The 15,991-nt window shown below is 46.1% G+C and overlaps 2 protein-coding genes across 3 annotated transcripts in view; one reads left to right on the forward strand and one right to left on the reverse strand.

The window, feature by feature from the left end:
- TYW5 (tRNA-yW synthesizing protein 5) overlaps positions 1–12,843 on the reverse strand; it is a 27,505-nt gene extending 14,662 nt beyond the window's left edge. The window contains exons 1-4 of one of the 2 annotated variants that reach the window (XM_073633228.1): positions 12,766–12,843; positions 7,610–7,702; positions 2,862–3,016; positions 2,688–2,757 (exon numbers count right to left, since the gene is read on the reverse strand). In XM_073633228.1, coding sequence (XP_073489329.1) covers positions 2,688–2,757; positions 2,862–3,016; positions 7,610–7,702 — 318 coding nt within the window. In that variant the 5' untranslated portion in view covers positions 12,766–12,843. The other variant, XM_073633229.1, reaches the window with a different exon arrangement.
- Positions 12,843–15,991, forward strand: part of MAIP1 (matrix AAA peptidase interacting protein 1) — a 45,301-nt gene continuing 42,152 nt past the window's right edge. Inside the window, exon 1 of the mRNA XM_073633230.1 lies at positions 12,843–13,382. Within this exon, the coding sequence (XP_073489331.1) occupies positions 13,110–13,382 (273 nt within the window). The 5' untranslated portion in view covers positions 12,843–13,109. The remainder of the gene's footprint in view (positions 13,383–15,991) is intronic.

The following is a 15,991-nucleotide window of genomic DNA, read 5'->3' on the forward strand; positions in this document are numbered from 1 at the left end:
AAGGTTCTGGAGTGGCCATATCAGTCTCCTGACCTCAATATCATTGAGCCACTCTGGGGAGATCTCAAAACGTGCAGTTCATGCAAGACAGCCTAAGAATTTACAGGAATTGGAGTTTTTTTGCCAAGAGGAGAGGGCAGCTTTACCATCTGAGACGATAAAGAGCCTCATCCACAAATACCACAAAAGACTTCAAGCTGTCACTGATGTTAAAGGGGGCAATACACGGTATTAAGAACTGACGTATGTAAACTTTTGATCAGGGTCATTTGGGTAGTTTCTGTTGGCATTATGTTTTAAAAAGAAGATTGCTGCCAGCCCCTCTGTTCTACCAAGCTATAGTACACTGTGTACATGTATGTATAAAATTATGCCTCTAAATACCTTCTTTCAGATCGTTTTTGTTTGGTCACGTGACCTCAAGCCACTCTCATCCCCCAATCTAAGGGCTACAGCAGAAGGGGCTGAGCGGACAGCACAGCAGTCACGTGACCACCTGGCTGACGTAAGAGGGGGATCTCAGCCCCTCCCCCTGTAGAACTTAAACCGGGGGAGGGGAGCGGCCGGAGGTCATGTGACCGGCCAGAAACAATCAAAAAGAACATATTTAGAGGCATAATTTTATACAAACATGTACACAGTGTAATAAAGCTTAGTAGAACAGAGGGGCTGGCAGTAATCTTTCTTTGACTTTACAACCACGCTAATGCTGAAGATGAAAGACACATCGTGCCTTTTTTCTTTCGACCTTCGAAAGATATCCCAGCAGTGTTCATCAGTACAGAACTGGCGGCAACCAGTGGGACCCAGGTAAACCCATCTACTGTCTGGAAAAATCTGTCCAGAAGTGGTCTTCATGGAAGAATTGCAGCCAAAAAGCAAGAGGCAATGAAACAAGGCTAAGCGACTCAACTACCCAAAGGGCTAGAGGCAACAGTGAAGTATGGTGAAGGTTCCTTGCAAGGTCGGGGCTGCATTTCTGCAAATGGAGTTGGAGATTTGGTTAGATCAATGGTGTCCTTAATGCTGAGAAATACAGGCAGATACTTATCCATCATGCCATACCATCAGGGAGGCGTGTATTTGGCCCCAAATTATTGCAGCAGGACAATGACCCCAAACATGCAGCCAATTTCATTAAGAAGGATCTTCAGCATAAAGAACAACACAGAGTCCTGGAAGTGATATTTTGGTCTCCACAGCACCCTGATTTCAACATTATTGGGTCAATCTGGCATTATATAATGAGACAAAAGGATATAAGGCAGCCTACATCCACAGAAGATCTGTGGTTATTTCTCCAAGATGTTTGGAACAACCTACCTGCTGAGTTCCTTCAAAACTGTGTGCAAGTGTACCTAGAGGAATTGATGCTGTTCTGAAGGCAAAGGGTGTCCACGCCAACTATTGATTTAATTTGGATTTCTCTTCTGTTCACTTATTTTCCATGTGGTTAATTGATAAAAATAAACTATTAACACTTCTATTTCTAAAAGCATTCTTACTTTAAAAAAGAAAAAAATTCACACCTGCCCAAAACTTTTGCACAGTAGTGTATATTTACAGTATAAATAATATATATAAAACTTTGCTAGACATACAGGACATTTTACGGGGAAGAGGGTTTTTCTTTTGGCATGCTTCAAGTATGACAAGGCCCCACTGAGGTCCAAAGCATACAGTAGCGGTTGGTGCAACTCATTTATATGGACAATAATAGAGCTATTTTAACTTTCTAAATACAAATCCCTAATGTGGTTCTTTGTCAATAGTTTTAACAATTAAACTTTTGAAACAGCTTTCCAGTTTCCCCGCTAATAATTACAACTCACTGCATTAGTGTGATGATCTGTGTGAGAAAAGCTTCTTATGTTTGTGGTCAGTGGGAAGAATCCCCCTCTTACAAATAGCTAAAAAGATCCTTTACGCCAGTGGGAGCTTATGTAAGAGGCAGGAATTACTTTTTATTCAAGGAACCCCTAGCAGCCTCTGGAAGAACCCAAAAGAACCCCGATTGAGAAAGGCTGGGATAGACCGAGATCCTTAATGTGCCATTAAAGTGGAGTTCCACCCACTTTTACAACTCTTCAGCATCCCTCACTAAACTGTGCACTGTAAACAAATTGGATATATTTTTATTTTTTTTCTCAGCACTTACTGTATATCTGCTGTATTCATTTTTCACTTCCTCCTCCCTGGCCGTGGCCCATCACATCATTTCCTGTTTGCAATGCCTTCTGGGAAGGGGCGGCAACTTCCTCTGACACTGCCGTTGCTATGGAAACCTGACCCGAAACCTATTACACTGCTTGTGCTGCACTGAGCATGTGCGAGATCTGCAAGGATGAGATCCAGGAAGAAATACAGTCTGGCTTCAGATGCCCAGACTTAAGATGGCCACGGCCTGCTGTAAGTTTATAAAATAACAAACTACTGCTATAACCTAACAAAACAGACCTTAGTTTACAGACTAACTTTACTAGAATACATTAAGCTTGTGTATTATAGGGATATTTTTATTTAAAAAGTATCATTTTGTCCGGAACACCACTTTAAGGATGCAATGACTTGCACTAGGCAGTTGTTTGAGGAGGTGCGTGATCTACTTGTAAGGAAAGTCCTCTAGAAAGCTACTTCTGCTAATTACAAGGGAGACCCTGCAAGTTTGCCCTGAAGATTACACTTACCTCAGAGATAAAGAAGTCTGTGTGCTTGTCCTCAGCTGCTCTATGTACAAAAACATCAAATGGAAGTGACCTGAAAGTAAAAAAAAAATAAGAAAAGAAATTAAAAATAACTATACTGTATCTTTTTTTTGTGTGTGTGTTTTGAAAAGACTGTAAAGTTTTATGGTTCCTCACCTATATAAAAAATTCTTCTTAATAAAGTTCAGCTGTGGTAGCTCAGACACATGGATCTTTACTTCATGTCCTCCTCCCTTCCTGCTCATATAATCCAAGGTCCATTTTGATTTGCACACTCCCAGGTCCAAGTCTTGTAACACAGCTGGCTTCCTCTAGAAAGCAAACACCAATAATGTCAGTTAGGTCTAAAGCTGGACATAGACATAAATATAAACGATTTCAACCAGCCTTATATCCCAACATGTCACCTACCACCAACCATTTCCAACCAATTTCCATTGGTTTTTTTTTACTAAGTATATGTAAACCTAATGATAGATAAAATAGATAAAAGTAAATTTGACAGTCAATGGGCAGTTATGCCGCGTACACATGACCGGACTTTCCGGCAGAAAAGGTCAGACGGAACGATCTGACCTTTTCTGTTGAAACATCTGACGGACCTTAGAAATAGAACATGTTTCAAATCTTTCCGACAGACTTGATTCCAATCGAAAAAAACGTTCGTCCGTATGCTAGTCCGACGGACCGAAAACGATGCAAGGGCAGCTATTAGCTACTGGCTATTGAACTTCCTTTTCTAGTCCGGTCGTATGTCATCACGTTTGAAATGATCCAACTTTGGTGGGATCGTGTGTAGGCAAGTCCGTTTCGTCAGAACTCCGTCGAAAAGTCCTTCGGAGCTCAGTCCGACGAGAAATCCGCTCGTGTGTACACGGCATAGCTTCTTCCCGCTCCCTCCTCCCGGCAGCCCTTTAACTGGGTTTTAATGCCAGGACATGGGACAGACTTCCCGATTACGCAATCACTGTGATTGGCTGTCAATTAATTGGGAGCCCATACTTCTTGCTCCTATTCAACAGGGCCAAGTAGTGGTCTGTGACAGCTCAGTCACTGTTCTGGGGACATGCTCTCAGCACAGAAACCACCATGAACGCATATGTGTGAAGTGTGGGCGTTAAGGCCCACTCTCTGTGCCTCTGCACAAATGTGTTATGTGGTCAGCAACAGTTTAAGATTTGTACATATTAAAAACAAGCTTTAGGACAAACCCACGCTGACCTCTCTAGCTGCTTTTTTTGTGAAGGTATTCATTATCAAAACTGCTCACAACAAAGGGGTTGATTTACTAAAGGCAAATAGGCTGTTCACTTTGCAAGAGAATTTTTTCTTAGCTTAGTGAATGATGTAAGGCTCTGTTGACTTCTGTCACCCAATCATATGCAAGCAAAATACTTTTTTTTTTCATTTTACTTGGACATGATTGGATATTTTTTACAAAGTGAATTCTTACCACATTCACTAAGCTAATCATACTTGGCCTTGTTCCTGATTCCTTGAGAAGTAGCCAACTGATCTGATCATCTCTGCTTGATACCTGCATTTGGTATCCCTTACATGGATACCAATGCTAGGGGTTTTTATTTCTGCTATTGACAAAAATGCTGGGTATTAACGCTGGGGACTTTTATTGCAGAAACTGGCATCAATGCTGGGGTTTATTATTGTGAAATTGGCGCCAGTACTGGGGGTTATTATTGCTGCTACTGACACCAATGCTAGGGGTTATTATTGGAAAATTGCACTGATGCTGGGGGTTATTAATATTACGGAAACTGCACAACACAATAACAGATACTGTACGCCTATGTACACAGCATCTTTAAAGCCCATGTGGATGAGGCTGAATGCTGCATGCACAGTGCTATTTGAACACACATGTGCAGGAAACCACATGCATTCCTTCCATATGCAGCATTACTGTGAAACTGGCACTAATGCTGGAGGTTATTCCCACTGCTACTGACAGCAATGCTGGGGGTTATTACTGCATAAACTGACAGAAATTATGGGGGTTATTATTACGGGAATTGACACCAATGCTGTAGGCTTTATTTTGTGAAACTGGCACCAATGCTGGGGGTTATTGTTTAGTTCCATAAACGTTTTATTGAGTAAACAAGAAAATACAATGGAAACGTTCCAAGTGCAGAACAAAGCTTGACAAGTAGGTAATTATAAAAGGTAAAATGGGGTAAAGGTAAAATGTTGCATCATCATTTCCAGTAAGAAAGCAGGAAAGAATATACAGAACAAAAAAAAGTGATCTATGTTATGTGATGTGGCTTAGATCTGGAAGTGCATACCTGAACAATACATATTAAAACAAACATTTGGATGAAGGAATCAACGTAAATATTACACAGAGAAGCAGACAGTTAAATATCAAAGTTTCCCAAGATCCAAGAACGGCCAACGCAATCCCCCTTCTTTCGGTCCATATGCCCTCAATACCCAGGGAGCCAAAGAAGGAAGGGTGCAGGAAAGCCTGCCCCCGCACAGAAAATTTCTAGTGAGGGGGCCTGTTGTTTGAACCCACCCTAAATGTGGAAAAGTAGGTGGGAAGAGAGTAAGTCTAGAAATCAGAAGGGGTGGGGGGGGTAAAAAAGAAAAAGGGGGGGGGGGTACAGGACAATGGACAACATATAGGCATAAAGTGAGCGCTGAGCCCAACACAGTGTACACCCCTATCTCTATTGCTCCCAATGGAGAATTCATGTACAAAAACATTACAGTTTAAGAAAGGATAAAGGATAAAATTATGAATGACATTTGGCTGTAATAATGTCCATGAGGGCTATAATAATGTCCATAAAGTTCATGGAATAATAGCACTTGTGGAAGGCAGCCTCATTGAAGAAAAAGAAGCAATCCTTTGAGCACTCTAAAAATGAAACAAAGGCGCCACTCTAAGTGCAGTAAAAAACATGGAGTTTAATAAATTGTAAGAAGGTACTCACAAAGGTACATAGTGAACAAGCATGTTGGCAAAAGCTGCCGGATATCCTGGGAGTGAGTCTGGTCCGTTTCCTGGATGGCAGTGGTCTCCGATGGACAGGCTGCACCGATGGATGCACACATTTTTTATTTTTATTTTTCATTCAATTCATCCAATCAATTTTATTATTTCCCATTTTTATTTCTCTATATCATTCCATTCATCCATCTCATTTTTATTTTATATCACTGGCCATCGTTACACCTAATTTTACATTTATTCCCATCCTCATTTATTTACCAACAATTTTACTTCATCACATTTTTTCATCATTTTTTATCATTTATTATTCATCTTCATCTTCATATCCATTCACAATTAATTCCGATTTTCATATATATTTTTCATTTTCTAATAATAATTTTTTTCATTTATTAATAACATTTTCATCCATCATCGTTATTTCTTCAAACTTCTTTTTTCATCTCGCACATTCTTTATCCTCTCCCTTTTTTCAGCATTACACGCCATTCCTTGTTTCATGGGTCCACACAGCACTATCAAAAATGTCTCCCCATCCAATTTTACATTGTTTTTATTCTACATATACATCCACACAGTTTTTCATTATGTTTGGTTCAGCCTGTCGTTTCTAATATAATTTATGCACCATGTTATTAAAATATCCTGGTATCTGATGTCATCTAATCAGCCACTTCCTGATTAGCTCTGAACGACCGCAGCATTATCCAATGCACGGAGAGTTCTGTCAACCTATCAGTGTCACACACTGGCTGTATAAAAACTGCCCAATCACAGCCCACGTTAGGCCTGAGGAAGGAGCGTAGCTCCGCAAATGCGTCGCCTATTCGTGCCTGCTTCCGGAAGTGACGTCATCCTCCTGGTTCCCACCGTGTGTTCCAACAGCAGGAAGTGTCAGCATCCATCGGCGCAGCCTGTCCATCGGAGACCACTGCCATCCAGGAAACGGACCAGACTCACTCCCAGGATATCCGGCAGCTTTTGCCAACATGCTTGTTCACTATGTACCTTCTTACAGTTTTATTAAACTCCATGTTTTTTACTGCACTTAGAGTGGCACCTTTGTTTCATTTTTAAGGTACAGGACAATGGAGAGAGAGAATGGGAAATAACACCATTTGCCACCCCGTCTCCACCTATAGAATCAAATCCAGGGACACTACACCAACACTACACCCATGGCGTTTCTAGTAGACAGCAAAAGAAAAAAGAAACTCTAATAGGAATTCAGGTGCCCTGCCAGGGTTCACGTATCATCTCGCAAGAGCGCTTGGTATGACAGAGAACCTTAAAAAAGGTCCAAGACGGCCAAGTGTGAGAGAATTTAGAAATATTGTCTTGTGATGTGTGGAACAGCTCCTCCATCTCCGCTATGCAGGTAATACATTGAAGCCATTCCTTCATGGAAGGAGGACAAATTGACTTCTAGCGTACTGGAATGCAAAGCCTAGCAGCAGTAGTCATATGCATAATGCTGGGGGTTACTATTGCTGCTACTGAAAAAAATGTGGGGGTTATTATTGTGTAAACTAACACGAATAATGGGGGTTATTATTGCGGAAAATGGCACTGGTGTTGGGGGGTTATTACTATGGGAACTGTGATCTATGCTAGGAATTTTTACTGTGTGAACTACCACCAATGCTGGGAGTTATTATTGAAGAAACTTGCACTGATGCTGGAGGTTATTATTGCTGCTTCTGACAAGATTGGGGTTATTAATGCAATAAACGGCATCAATGCTGGGGGTTATTATTTCAGAAACTGGCACTGATGCTGGGGGTTATTATTGCTGCTACTGACACCAATGCTGGGGGTTATTATTGTGTAAACCGGCACCAATGCTAGGGGATTTATTGCAGAAATTGGCACTAATACTGACAATCTAGCCAAAACATCTGGTTCAGGTTTTCTTTACACTTACCAAGGGGTAAATTTCCTGCAGAAATCTATTTTTATCTATGCCTGTGTACCTTGGCAAAGGGATTTTTGTTGGTTTAAACTCCGTAACAGCCATCTGAAAAACAGAAAATAAAGTCAATTCAAACATTTTTTCAGTAGGGATAAGTAAAGTGTATGTCAAGCCAAAGGCTTTAGTTTTAGGGTTGGGAAAGATTAAAGCCCGTGCCTGTTTTTTGATACTATCTGGGTCCCCGTTAGAAAGATTCTCTTACACCGTGTACACACGAGCGGAATATCCGTCAGGAGCTTTTCATCGTATATTCCGACCTTGTGTATGCCCCATTGGACTTTTTCCGTCGAAAATTCAGACTAACTTAGATAAAGAACATGTTCTAAATGTTTCCGACTGAACTATTTACTATTGGGAAACCCGCTCGTCTGTATGCTGTTCCTACATACCAAAAACGACCCATGCTCAGAAGCAAGTACGAGACGGAAGCTATTGGCTACTGGCTATTGAAGTTCCATTTTCTAGTCCCATCGTACGTGTTGTACGTCACCGCGTTCTGGACGGTCGGAATCTGGTGTGACCGTGTGTATGCAAGACAGCTTGAGCAGAATTCCGTCGGAAAAACCTTCAGAGTTTATTCCGATGGGAAAACTGGTCATGTGTACAGGGCATTACTTTCCCAGTGACAAACATTTTACCAGACATGAAAAGAAAGAAAATCTGCAACAGGGACACAGGCAGAAATAAAAGTCTGACAAGGGTTTCTACACTTCCCTTACTCTACTAAAAAGTGGACTTGTATGGATGGACTGCTGTGCTACTTAAGGCTTCATTCACATGGGTGGACTGAGTTTTACAACAAAAAAATCAGAAATTGCTGCCAGCAAAATCCTGTGTCTAAGTTGTTCAAATTTCATACACATGTATCATTTGTGTAAAGTTTACATGCATACAAGCATACATCATTAATGCAGCTAACTGGTTTCTAGGACACAGGCAGCCACTGGCACCTAGTGCGCTTGGTTGCTAGGATGAAGGTGGCCATTTAGGGCTGACATGTAAAAAATGAAGTGTGCACTCTACACACACTATTAATATAGTGCCTTGAAAAAATATTCATACACCTTGAGATTTTCCACATTTTCTCATGTTACAACCAAAGACATAAATGTATTTTATCACCATTTTATGTAATAGACCGTTTTACAAATGAATATCTAAAAAATTTGGCGTGCATTTGTTTTCAGCCCCCCTGAGTCAATACTTTGTAGAACCACCTTTCACTGCAATTACAGCTGCAAGTTTTTGGGGATGTCTCTACCAGCTTTGCACATCTAGAGAGTGACATGTTTGCCCATTTTGCTTTGTAAAATAGCTTAAGCTCTGTCAGACTGGATCATGAGCGTCTGTGAATAGCAATTTTCAAGTCTTGTCACAGATTCTTAATTGGATTCAGGTCTGGACTTTGACTGGGCCATTCTGAGGCCCCTTTCACACAATCGGACCGTTCAGGTCCGCCTGTCAGTTTTGACGGCGGACCTGAACGGGCGATCCATGTTAGCCTATGGAGCGTCGGATGTCAGCGGAGACATGTCCGCTGACATCCGACCCCGTCCGATCCGCTAAAAGCAGACGGATGGCTCTACGTCCAGATCCCTCGCTGGATCGGATCGGGTGAGATCTGACGAAAACGGACACGCTGTCCGTTTTCGTCCGATCCCTCCATAGGCGGCAGCGGCGCCTGACAAGCCCCTCCCCGCTCAGTGAGCAGAGAGGGACCTGTCATCCGCCGGCTCAGCGGAGATCAACGGACAGATCTCCCGCTGAGCCGGCGGACCGAGGCGGGCTCCGTAGAAATGGAGTCCGCCTCATGTGAAAGGGGCCTAACACATGAATATGCTTTGATCTAAACCAGTGGTTCTCAACCCTTCTAGTGCTGTGACCCCTTGATAAAATTTCCCAAGTTGTGGGGACCCCTAACAGTGAAATTCTTTTTGTAGCGTGGGTTGTCAGCACCCTAACCCACAGACATTTAGCGCTCCCTGAGTCCCTTCCACTCGTACAGTATTAAAAACCCTTATGGTACATTTTAGGATGTACCACTCTTTCTCTTTGTTCTCCTTTCTTTCCCTTTTATCTCTCTCTATCCTAATTTCTTGTTTTTTTTCCCCCGTCCCTCTTTTTAGCCGTCTTTATTGTTCTTTCTCTTATTCTTCTCTCCCTTTTTCTTTGTTCCTCTCCCTTCCATGTATTCTCTATTTTTATTCCTTCTCTAATGCCCCGTACACACGATTGGAAATTCGCCCAGCAAAAGACCGATGAGAGCTTTTGGTTGGAAAATGCGACCGTGTGTATGCTCCATCGGACTTTTGCTGGCCAATTTCCCGCCAGCAAAAGAATGAGAGCAGGTTCTCTATTTTTTGGTCGGAAAAAGTTCTGATCGGAAATTCCGATCATCTGTAGCAATTCCGACACGCAAAATTCCTAAGCATGCTCGGAAACAATTCGACGCATGCTCGGAAGCATTGAACTTCATTTTTCTCGGCTCGTCGTAGTGTTGTACGTCACCGCGTTCTTGACAGTCCAAAGTTCAGAGAACTTTTGTGTGACCGTGTGTATGCCAGGCAAGCTTGAGCAGAATTCCGTCTGAAAAACCAATCCAAGTTTTTTCTGACGGAAAATCTGCTCGTGTGTATGGGGCATTACTCATTGGTGGGGGGGTGGGGGAATGGGATGAGTGGCAGTGCTGGCGGGGAGTTGGGATCGGCCAACTTAGGTGCTCTTGATCAAGGTCATCTGCTATGAGGCTAAATGGGCAGCCACGGGCTCCAGGGACAGCCCTGTTGGGCGGCCGTAAAAAGGCTGGGAGAGAGGTACGGCTTCAGGAACAGCCCAGGATTCTGTAACCCCTGGCAAATCATCATCTGTCCCCCAGGTTGAGAACCACTGATCTAAACCATTTCATTGTAGCTCTGGCTGTATGTTTAGGGTCTCAAGTCTCCTTTCATGTGCAGCACCCACATCTGAATAGTGTTTCACCTGCATGTCCCAGCACAGAGACTGCATTTAATGCAGCTTTACCTTCAACCGCTAAAATAGGTGTCAACACTATACCTTCACCTCTTTTGCTGGTGACAACCCATCACTTTCTATTCCAAATATAATGGTCAACACGTCAAATTGTGAGGGTGACAGAGACAGCAATAAAAACATGACATGAACAGATTTGGCTATACTGACACATTAAAGGGTTAGTTCACCTTTTCAAATTAAAGTAGAGGTGAGCTAAAACTTTACACCCTCCCCACCCCTTCGGACTCCGCTGTAAATGATGAACTGTAGGAGTCCAGGGATTTTAACTGCTTAAAGGATCACTAAAGTTATTTTATTTTTATTTTTTTTAAATAACAAACATGTTATACTTACCTCCACTGTGCAGCTTGTTTTGCACAGAGTGGCCCCGAACCTGGTCTTCTGGGGTCCCTCGGTGGCTGTCTCAGCTCCCCCCCGCAAGGACTCAACACTTTCATGCTCCCTCGCTCCCTCGCATGGTGTTGAGTGCTTGTGGGCGCGCTCCCGTGATACAGCCGGCGGCCATAGCCGCTCACTGTATCACTCGGCTCCCCCCCGGTGTCATTGGATGTGAGTGACAGCAGCGCAAGCCAATGGCTGCGCTGCTTTCAATCCAGCCGCTGTAACCAATCAACGGCCAGGCTGAGCAGCGAAGAGGATGTCGGGAGCGAGCGCGGGACTTTCGAGGGGTCAGGTAAGTAGAAATAGGGGGGCTGGTATTGTCAGATGTTTTTTCACCTTAATGCATTGTAAAAACTTTTACCTTTACAACCCCTTTAAGGACCAGTTGTACTGCGGCAATGTGGCTGCTTCCCACGGATCGCCATCATTGCACATCGGCTCGTACATGGAGATTTGTGGGGGCGCGTGAGTCCGCCAACTGGCCAGCGGGGGAGCCAATCAATGAGTGGAGCAGACTCGATGTCCACCAGCCACCCCGCAGTGACAGAACAAGGATCTGCCTGTGTAAACAAGGCAAATCTCCGTTCTGACATGGGAGATCATACAGATCCTGTCTTTCTGCTATGCAGGCAGATGGATCTGTGTGTTTCCCCAGTCACACAGTCCCCCATACAGTTAGTAAACACACCGAGGGAACATTTTTAGCACTGATCACTGTAAAAATTTCACTGGTTCCCAAAAAAGTGTAAAAAATGTCAGTTAGGTGTCCGATCTGTCCTCCACAATGTCGGAGTCCCACTAAAAATCACTGATCGCTGCCATTACTAGTAAAAAATAAATAAATAATAAAAATGCCATAAATCTATCCCCTATTTTGTGGACACTATAACTTTTGCACAAACCAATCAATATACGCTTATTGTGATTTTTGTGAAAATATGTAGAATACATATTGGCCTAAAATGATGAAGACATTTTTTTTTTTGGGGGGGGGGGGGGATATTATAGCAAAAAGTAAAAAATATTGCTGTTTTTTTTAAAGTTGTTGCCTTTTTGTTTATAGCGCAAAAAATAAAAACCGCAGAGGTGATCAAATACCACCAAAAGAAAGCTCTATTTGTGGGAAAAAAAGGACATAAATTTTGTTTGGGTACATCATCGCACGACTGCGCAATTGCCAAAAAATTGCCTGGTCATTAAGGGGGAAAATCTTCTGGTCCTTAAGTGGTTAAATCCCCGCTCTTCTTACACTTTGTGCTGGGCTTATGGGAAGGATCCGAGTGATTCTGATTGGTTAGCACTGGCACAGGACTGCTTTTACCATTCAGAATTGCTCTGATCTGTCCTGCAAGACCTATAGAAAGAAGGGGGAAAAGCGCAGGGATTTCAAATCCCAGGACCGCTATACCAGCTGTGTAGTTAGTGACAGCTAATCACACAACCAGGTAAGTACAGCAGAGATCGGGAGGAGGGGGGTGGAGGTTGCAGATTGTTAGTTCACTTCTTCTTTTCTTCTGAAAAAATGAACTTACACTGCAAGAATTCTGCAAATTTCTGTGCTCAGGAGTTGGCGCCGAATTGCAGCCAGCAGTCTCCACAAATCAATGACTGTCAGCCGCCATGGTTGTATGCCTGTAACTAGGCACTTCCATGCATGGTGGCACCACTGCCCTTCACCCTGCAGCATGAGTTACCTTCCAAATTGTGTCCCCACACCACACGTCCTCCTCACAGCCCCGCCCACACTGCCATGCATAGCCCCGCCCGCACTGCCATGCATAGCCCCGCCCCTCTCCCAGTGTTACCTGTGCTGGTAGGGCTGTGATTGGCTGACCACCATTCGGTGTGTAGAAGAGCGCTCTAGTAATACAGGATAGTGGGGCTGGTTACCCGCTATGGAGTTGTGTCCATCACTTCCATTGTATGCAATGGAATTTTGAGCCTCATACTTTGAATTTCCTGAATGGGTCCCAAGTAGTAAGTGGGCCCTTTGAGGCGTGTCCTGTGTTTCCCGGGGACGGATTAGTCGGTGCACAGGATGTGGAGGACGGTGCTCCGAGTGTCCTGGTTGGGTCTGAGGGGACCGAGCTCAATATGCCGGCCTGTGCGGCTCCCATACCTTCCCCTGGCGGCGGAGCAGCGATGTGTCAGACGGGAGTACAGCAGTCAGGGCCCGGCGCCCAAAAAGATGATGGTGATCAGCCTCCCCAATCCCTTCATCTGGGTGAGGACCAGGATCTACGTCCTCCTCATCCAGACCTTCCTGGACCAGGACTTCACCCTGGAGGAGTTCAACGAGGGGGCCCGACAAGTGAGTGCACATGGCTTTGTTTATATTGCCTGCAGTCAGTGCCCACAGCTCCTGGGACGTTGGCGGGGGGACGCAGGGCTCCTGGGACGTTGGCGGGGGGACGCAGGGCTCCTGGGACGTTGGCGGGGGGACGCAGGGCTCCTGGGACGTTGGCGGGGGGCGCGCGTCTCCTGGGACATTGGCGTGGGGGGGGCGCGCGTCTCCTGGGACGTTGGCGGTGGGAGGGGCGCAGGGCTCCTGGGATGGCGGGGGGACGCAGGGCTCCTGGGACGTTGGCGGTGGGGGGGCGCGCGCTCCTGGGACGTTGGCGGTGGGAGAGGCGCAGGGCTCCTGGGATGGCGGGGGGACGCAGGGCTCCTGGGACGTTGGCGGGGGGACGCAGGGCTCCTGGGACGTTGGCGGGGGAGCGCGCGGCTCCTGGGACGTTGGCGGGGGGACGCAGGGCTCCTGGGACGTTGGCGGGGGGACGCAGGGCTCCTGGGATGGCGGGGGGACGCAGGGCTCCTGGGACGTTGGCGGTGGGGGGCGCGCGCTCCTGGGACGTTGGCGGGGGGGGCGTAGGGCTCCTGGGACGGCGGGGGGACGCAGGGCTCCTGGGACGTTGGCGGCGGGGGGACGCAGGGCTCCTGGGACGTTGGCGGTGGGGGGGCGTAGGGCTCCTGGGACGGCGGGGGGACGCAGGGCTCCTGGGACGTTGGCGGTGGGGGGGCGCGCGCCTGGGACGTTGGTGGGGGGGGGCGTAGGGCTCCTGGGACGGCGGGGGGACGCAGGGCTCCTGGGACGTTGACGGCGGGGGGACGCAGGGCTCCTGGGACGTTGGCGGTGGGGGGGCGCGCGCTCCTGGGACGTGGTGGGGGCGCGCGGCTTCGGGACGTGGCGGGAGGAATAACTGTGATTCCGCTCGCGATTCCCAATCGCCGCAAATTGTGGGACATGCTCGCGATCCCATTACTTTCAATGGCACCCCATTCGTGGCGCGATTTTGCCACGATTGTCGCTCGACAAATGATGGCATAATCGCGCAAACAGAATTGTGGGATGCCTGTCAACCCAAAAGAAGTTTTATTCCACAATTAGGGGGGCCATTGAAAGTAAATTGCGTGTCCCGCAATTTGTGGCGATTCCGCCTGCGATCTGGTGTTCTATCGAGTTCTACAGTCGAAAAATGCCCCCGATGGGTCTTCCCATGCGCAGTACCAAATGTCACTCCAGCTGAGCTGGCATAAAGTCAACACAGCGCATGCGCAGATCGCCCGATGCATTATCCGATGCTATGCAAACAGCGGGGGAACGTAGTTGTCAGATTGAGCCTCGCTGTTGTGGGCATGTTGAGGGGCGGGTTTTGTGTGTTGCATCCCGCCCTTAGATATAGGCAAAACCCGCCGTTCAGCACACCAAACCCGTCCTGCAACACAGATAAAACCTGCCCCGTAACAGCAAGGCACAATCTGACAAGTGTGTTCGGTGTTTGCATAGGAATACTGCTGATCAAATGCTGTCTCCCATCGAAAAATGCCTCTGACGATCTGTGCATACACTGTGTTGATGTCACACCAGTTGATCAACATATCAGCTGGAGTGACGTTTGGTACTGCACATGCGCAGACCCATCTGGGGCATTTTTCGAAGGGAGGAATTTCTCCATAGAACCTCGCAATACCTAGATGTGAATGGAGCTCCTGGGACATGCGCTGGGGAGGGCATGGCACCAGGAGCGCATGTCGCCTGGCCTTGACGGGGGGGGGGGGGGGGGGGGGGGTCCATTCCTCAGAGATGGAGGATGCTGCACAGAGAACCAGAAGGTGGGGGAGGGGTGCACTGGCACTAGAGGCATAACTTTTTTTTTTTTTTTGCTGTCTGTGTCCCCCTTACAGAGATCTGTCCTCACTCTGTCTTGTGTCCCATTATTACTGAAATTGACAGAAAATCCACACATTTTGGGTTATTACTAGAGCAGAAAAAAGGGAAATCTTCCAATGAGGACACTAGTTCTAGGGACACCCAGGGATTTCCCTCACTCTGGAGGGATTTCCTCTCACTTGTTGTAACCATAGCACTGGATGTGAAGGGAAATTCCCCAATGGGACACAAATGGAAAAATGAATAACTGACGGGCTAGAACTCTACCTTACCCCTAACGAAATGAAATAAAAAGGGGGGGGGGTATTTTCTTACCCCAGAAATATTTGATGGTATGTGTGTATTTCTGAAACCCAAGCCACTGATTGGACCCTTACTGCTGATTCTGGAAATAATGTACTTGTTTTATTGAAATATATATGGGTTTGTTTTTTAAGAATCGTACTTACTGGCGGATGCAGCACCGGTCTCATGGTGCCTCAAACACTGAGAACCGAGCAATCAAACACCGACAATCGCTCCGTTCTCGGGGCAGTCACCAGCATTCTGCTGTCTCCCCCTCTCTTCCTTGCTCATTGGAGCTTTGGGCTGTGGAGGGGGGCGGGAACAGCTGGCATATGGGCAGATCCCAACTCCATTGTCATGATCTTGCCCGAGCCTGGACCGGTTCTGTGATGCCAGCGACCGTGGGCTTCAGCTGAAAACAGGTCATAGGAGTGCAGAATGAACTGGATTACAGCCAAACGTGC

The sequence above is a fragment of the Aquarana catesbeiana genome, linkage group LG06, assembly GCF_042186555.1.
Source record: "Aquarana catesbeiana isolate 2022-GZ linkage group LG06, ASM4218655v1, whole genome shotgun sequence".
NCBI classification, from domain to species: Eukaryota; Metazoa; Chordata; class Amphibia; order Anura; family Ranidae; genus Aquarana; species Aquarana catesbeiana.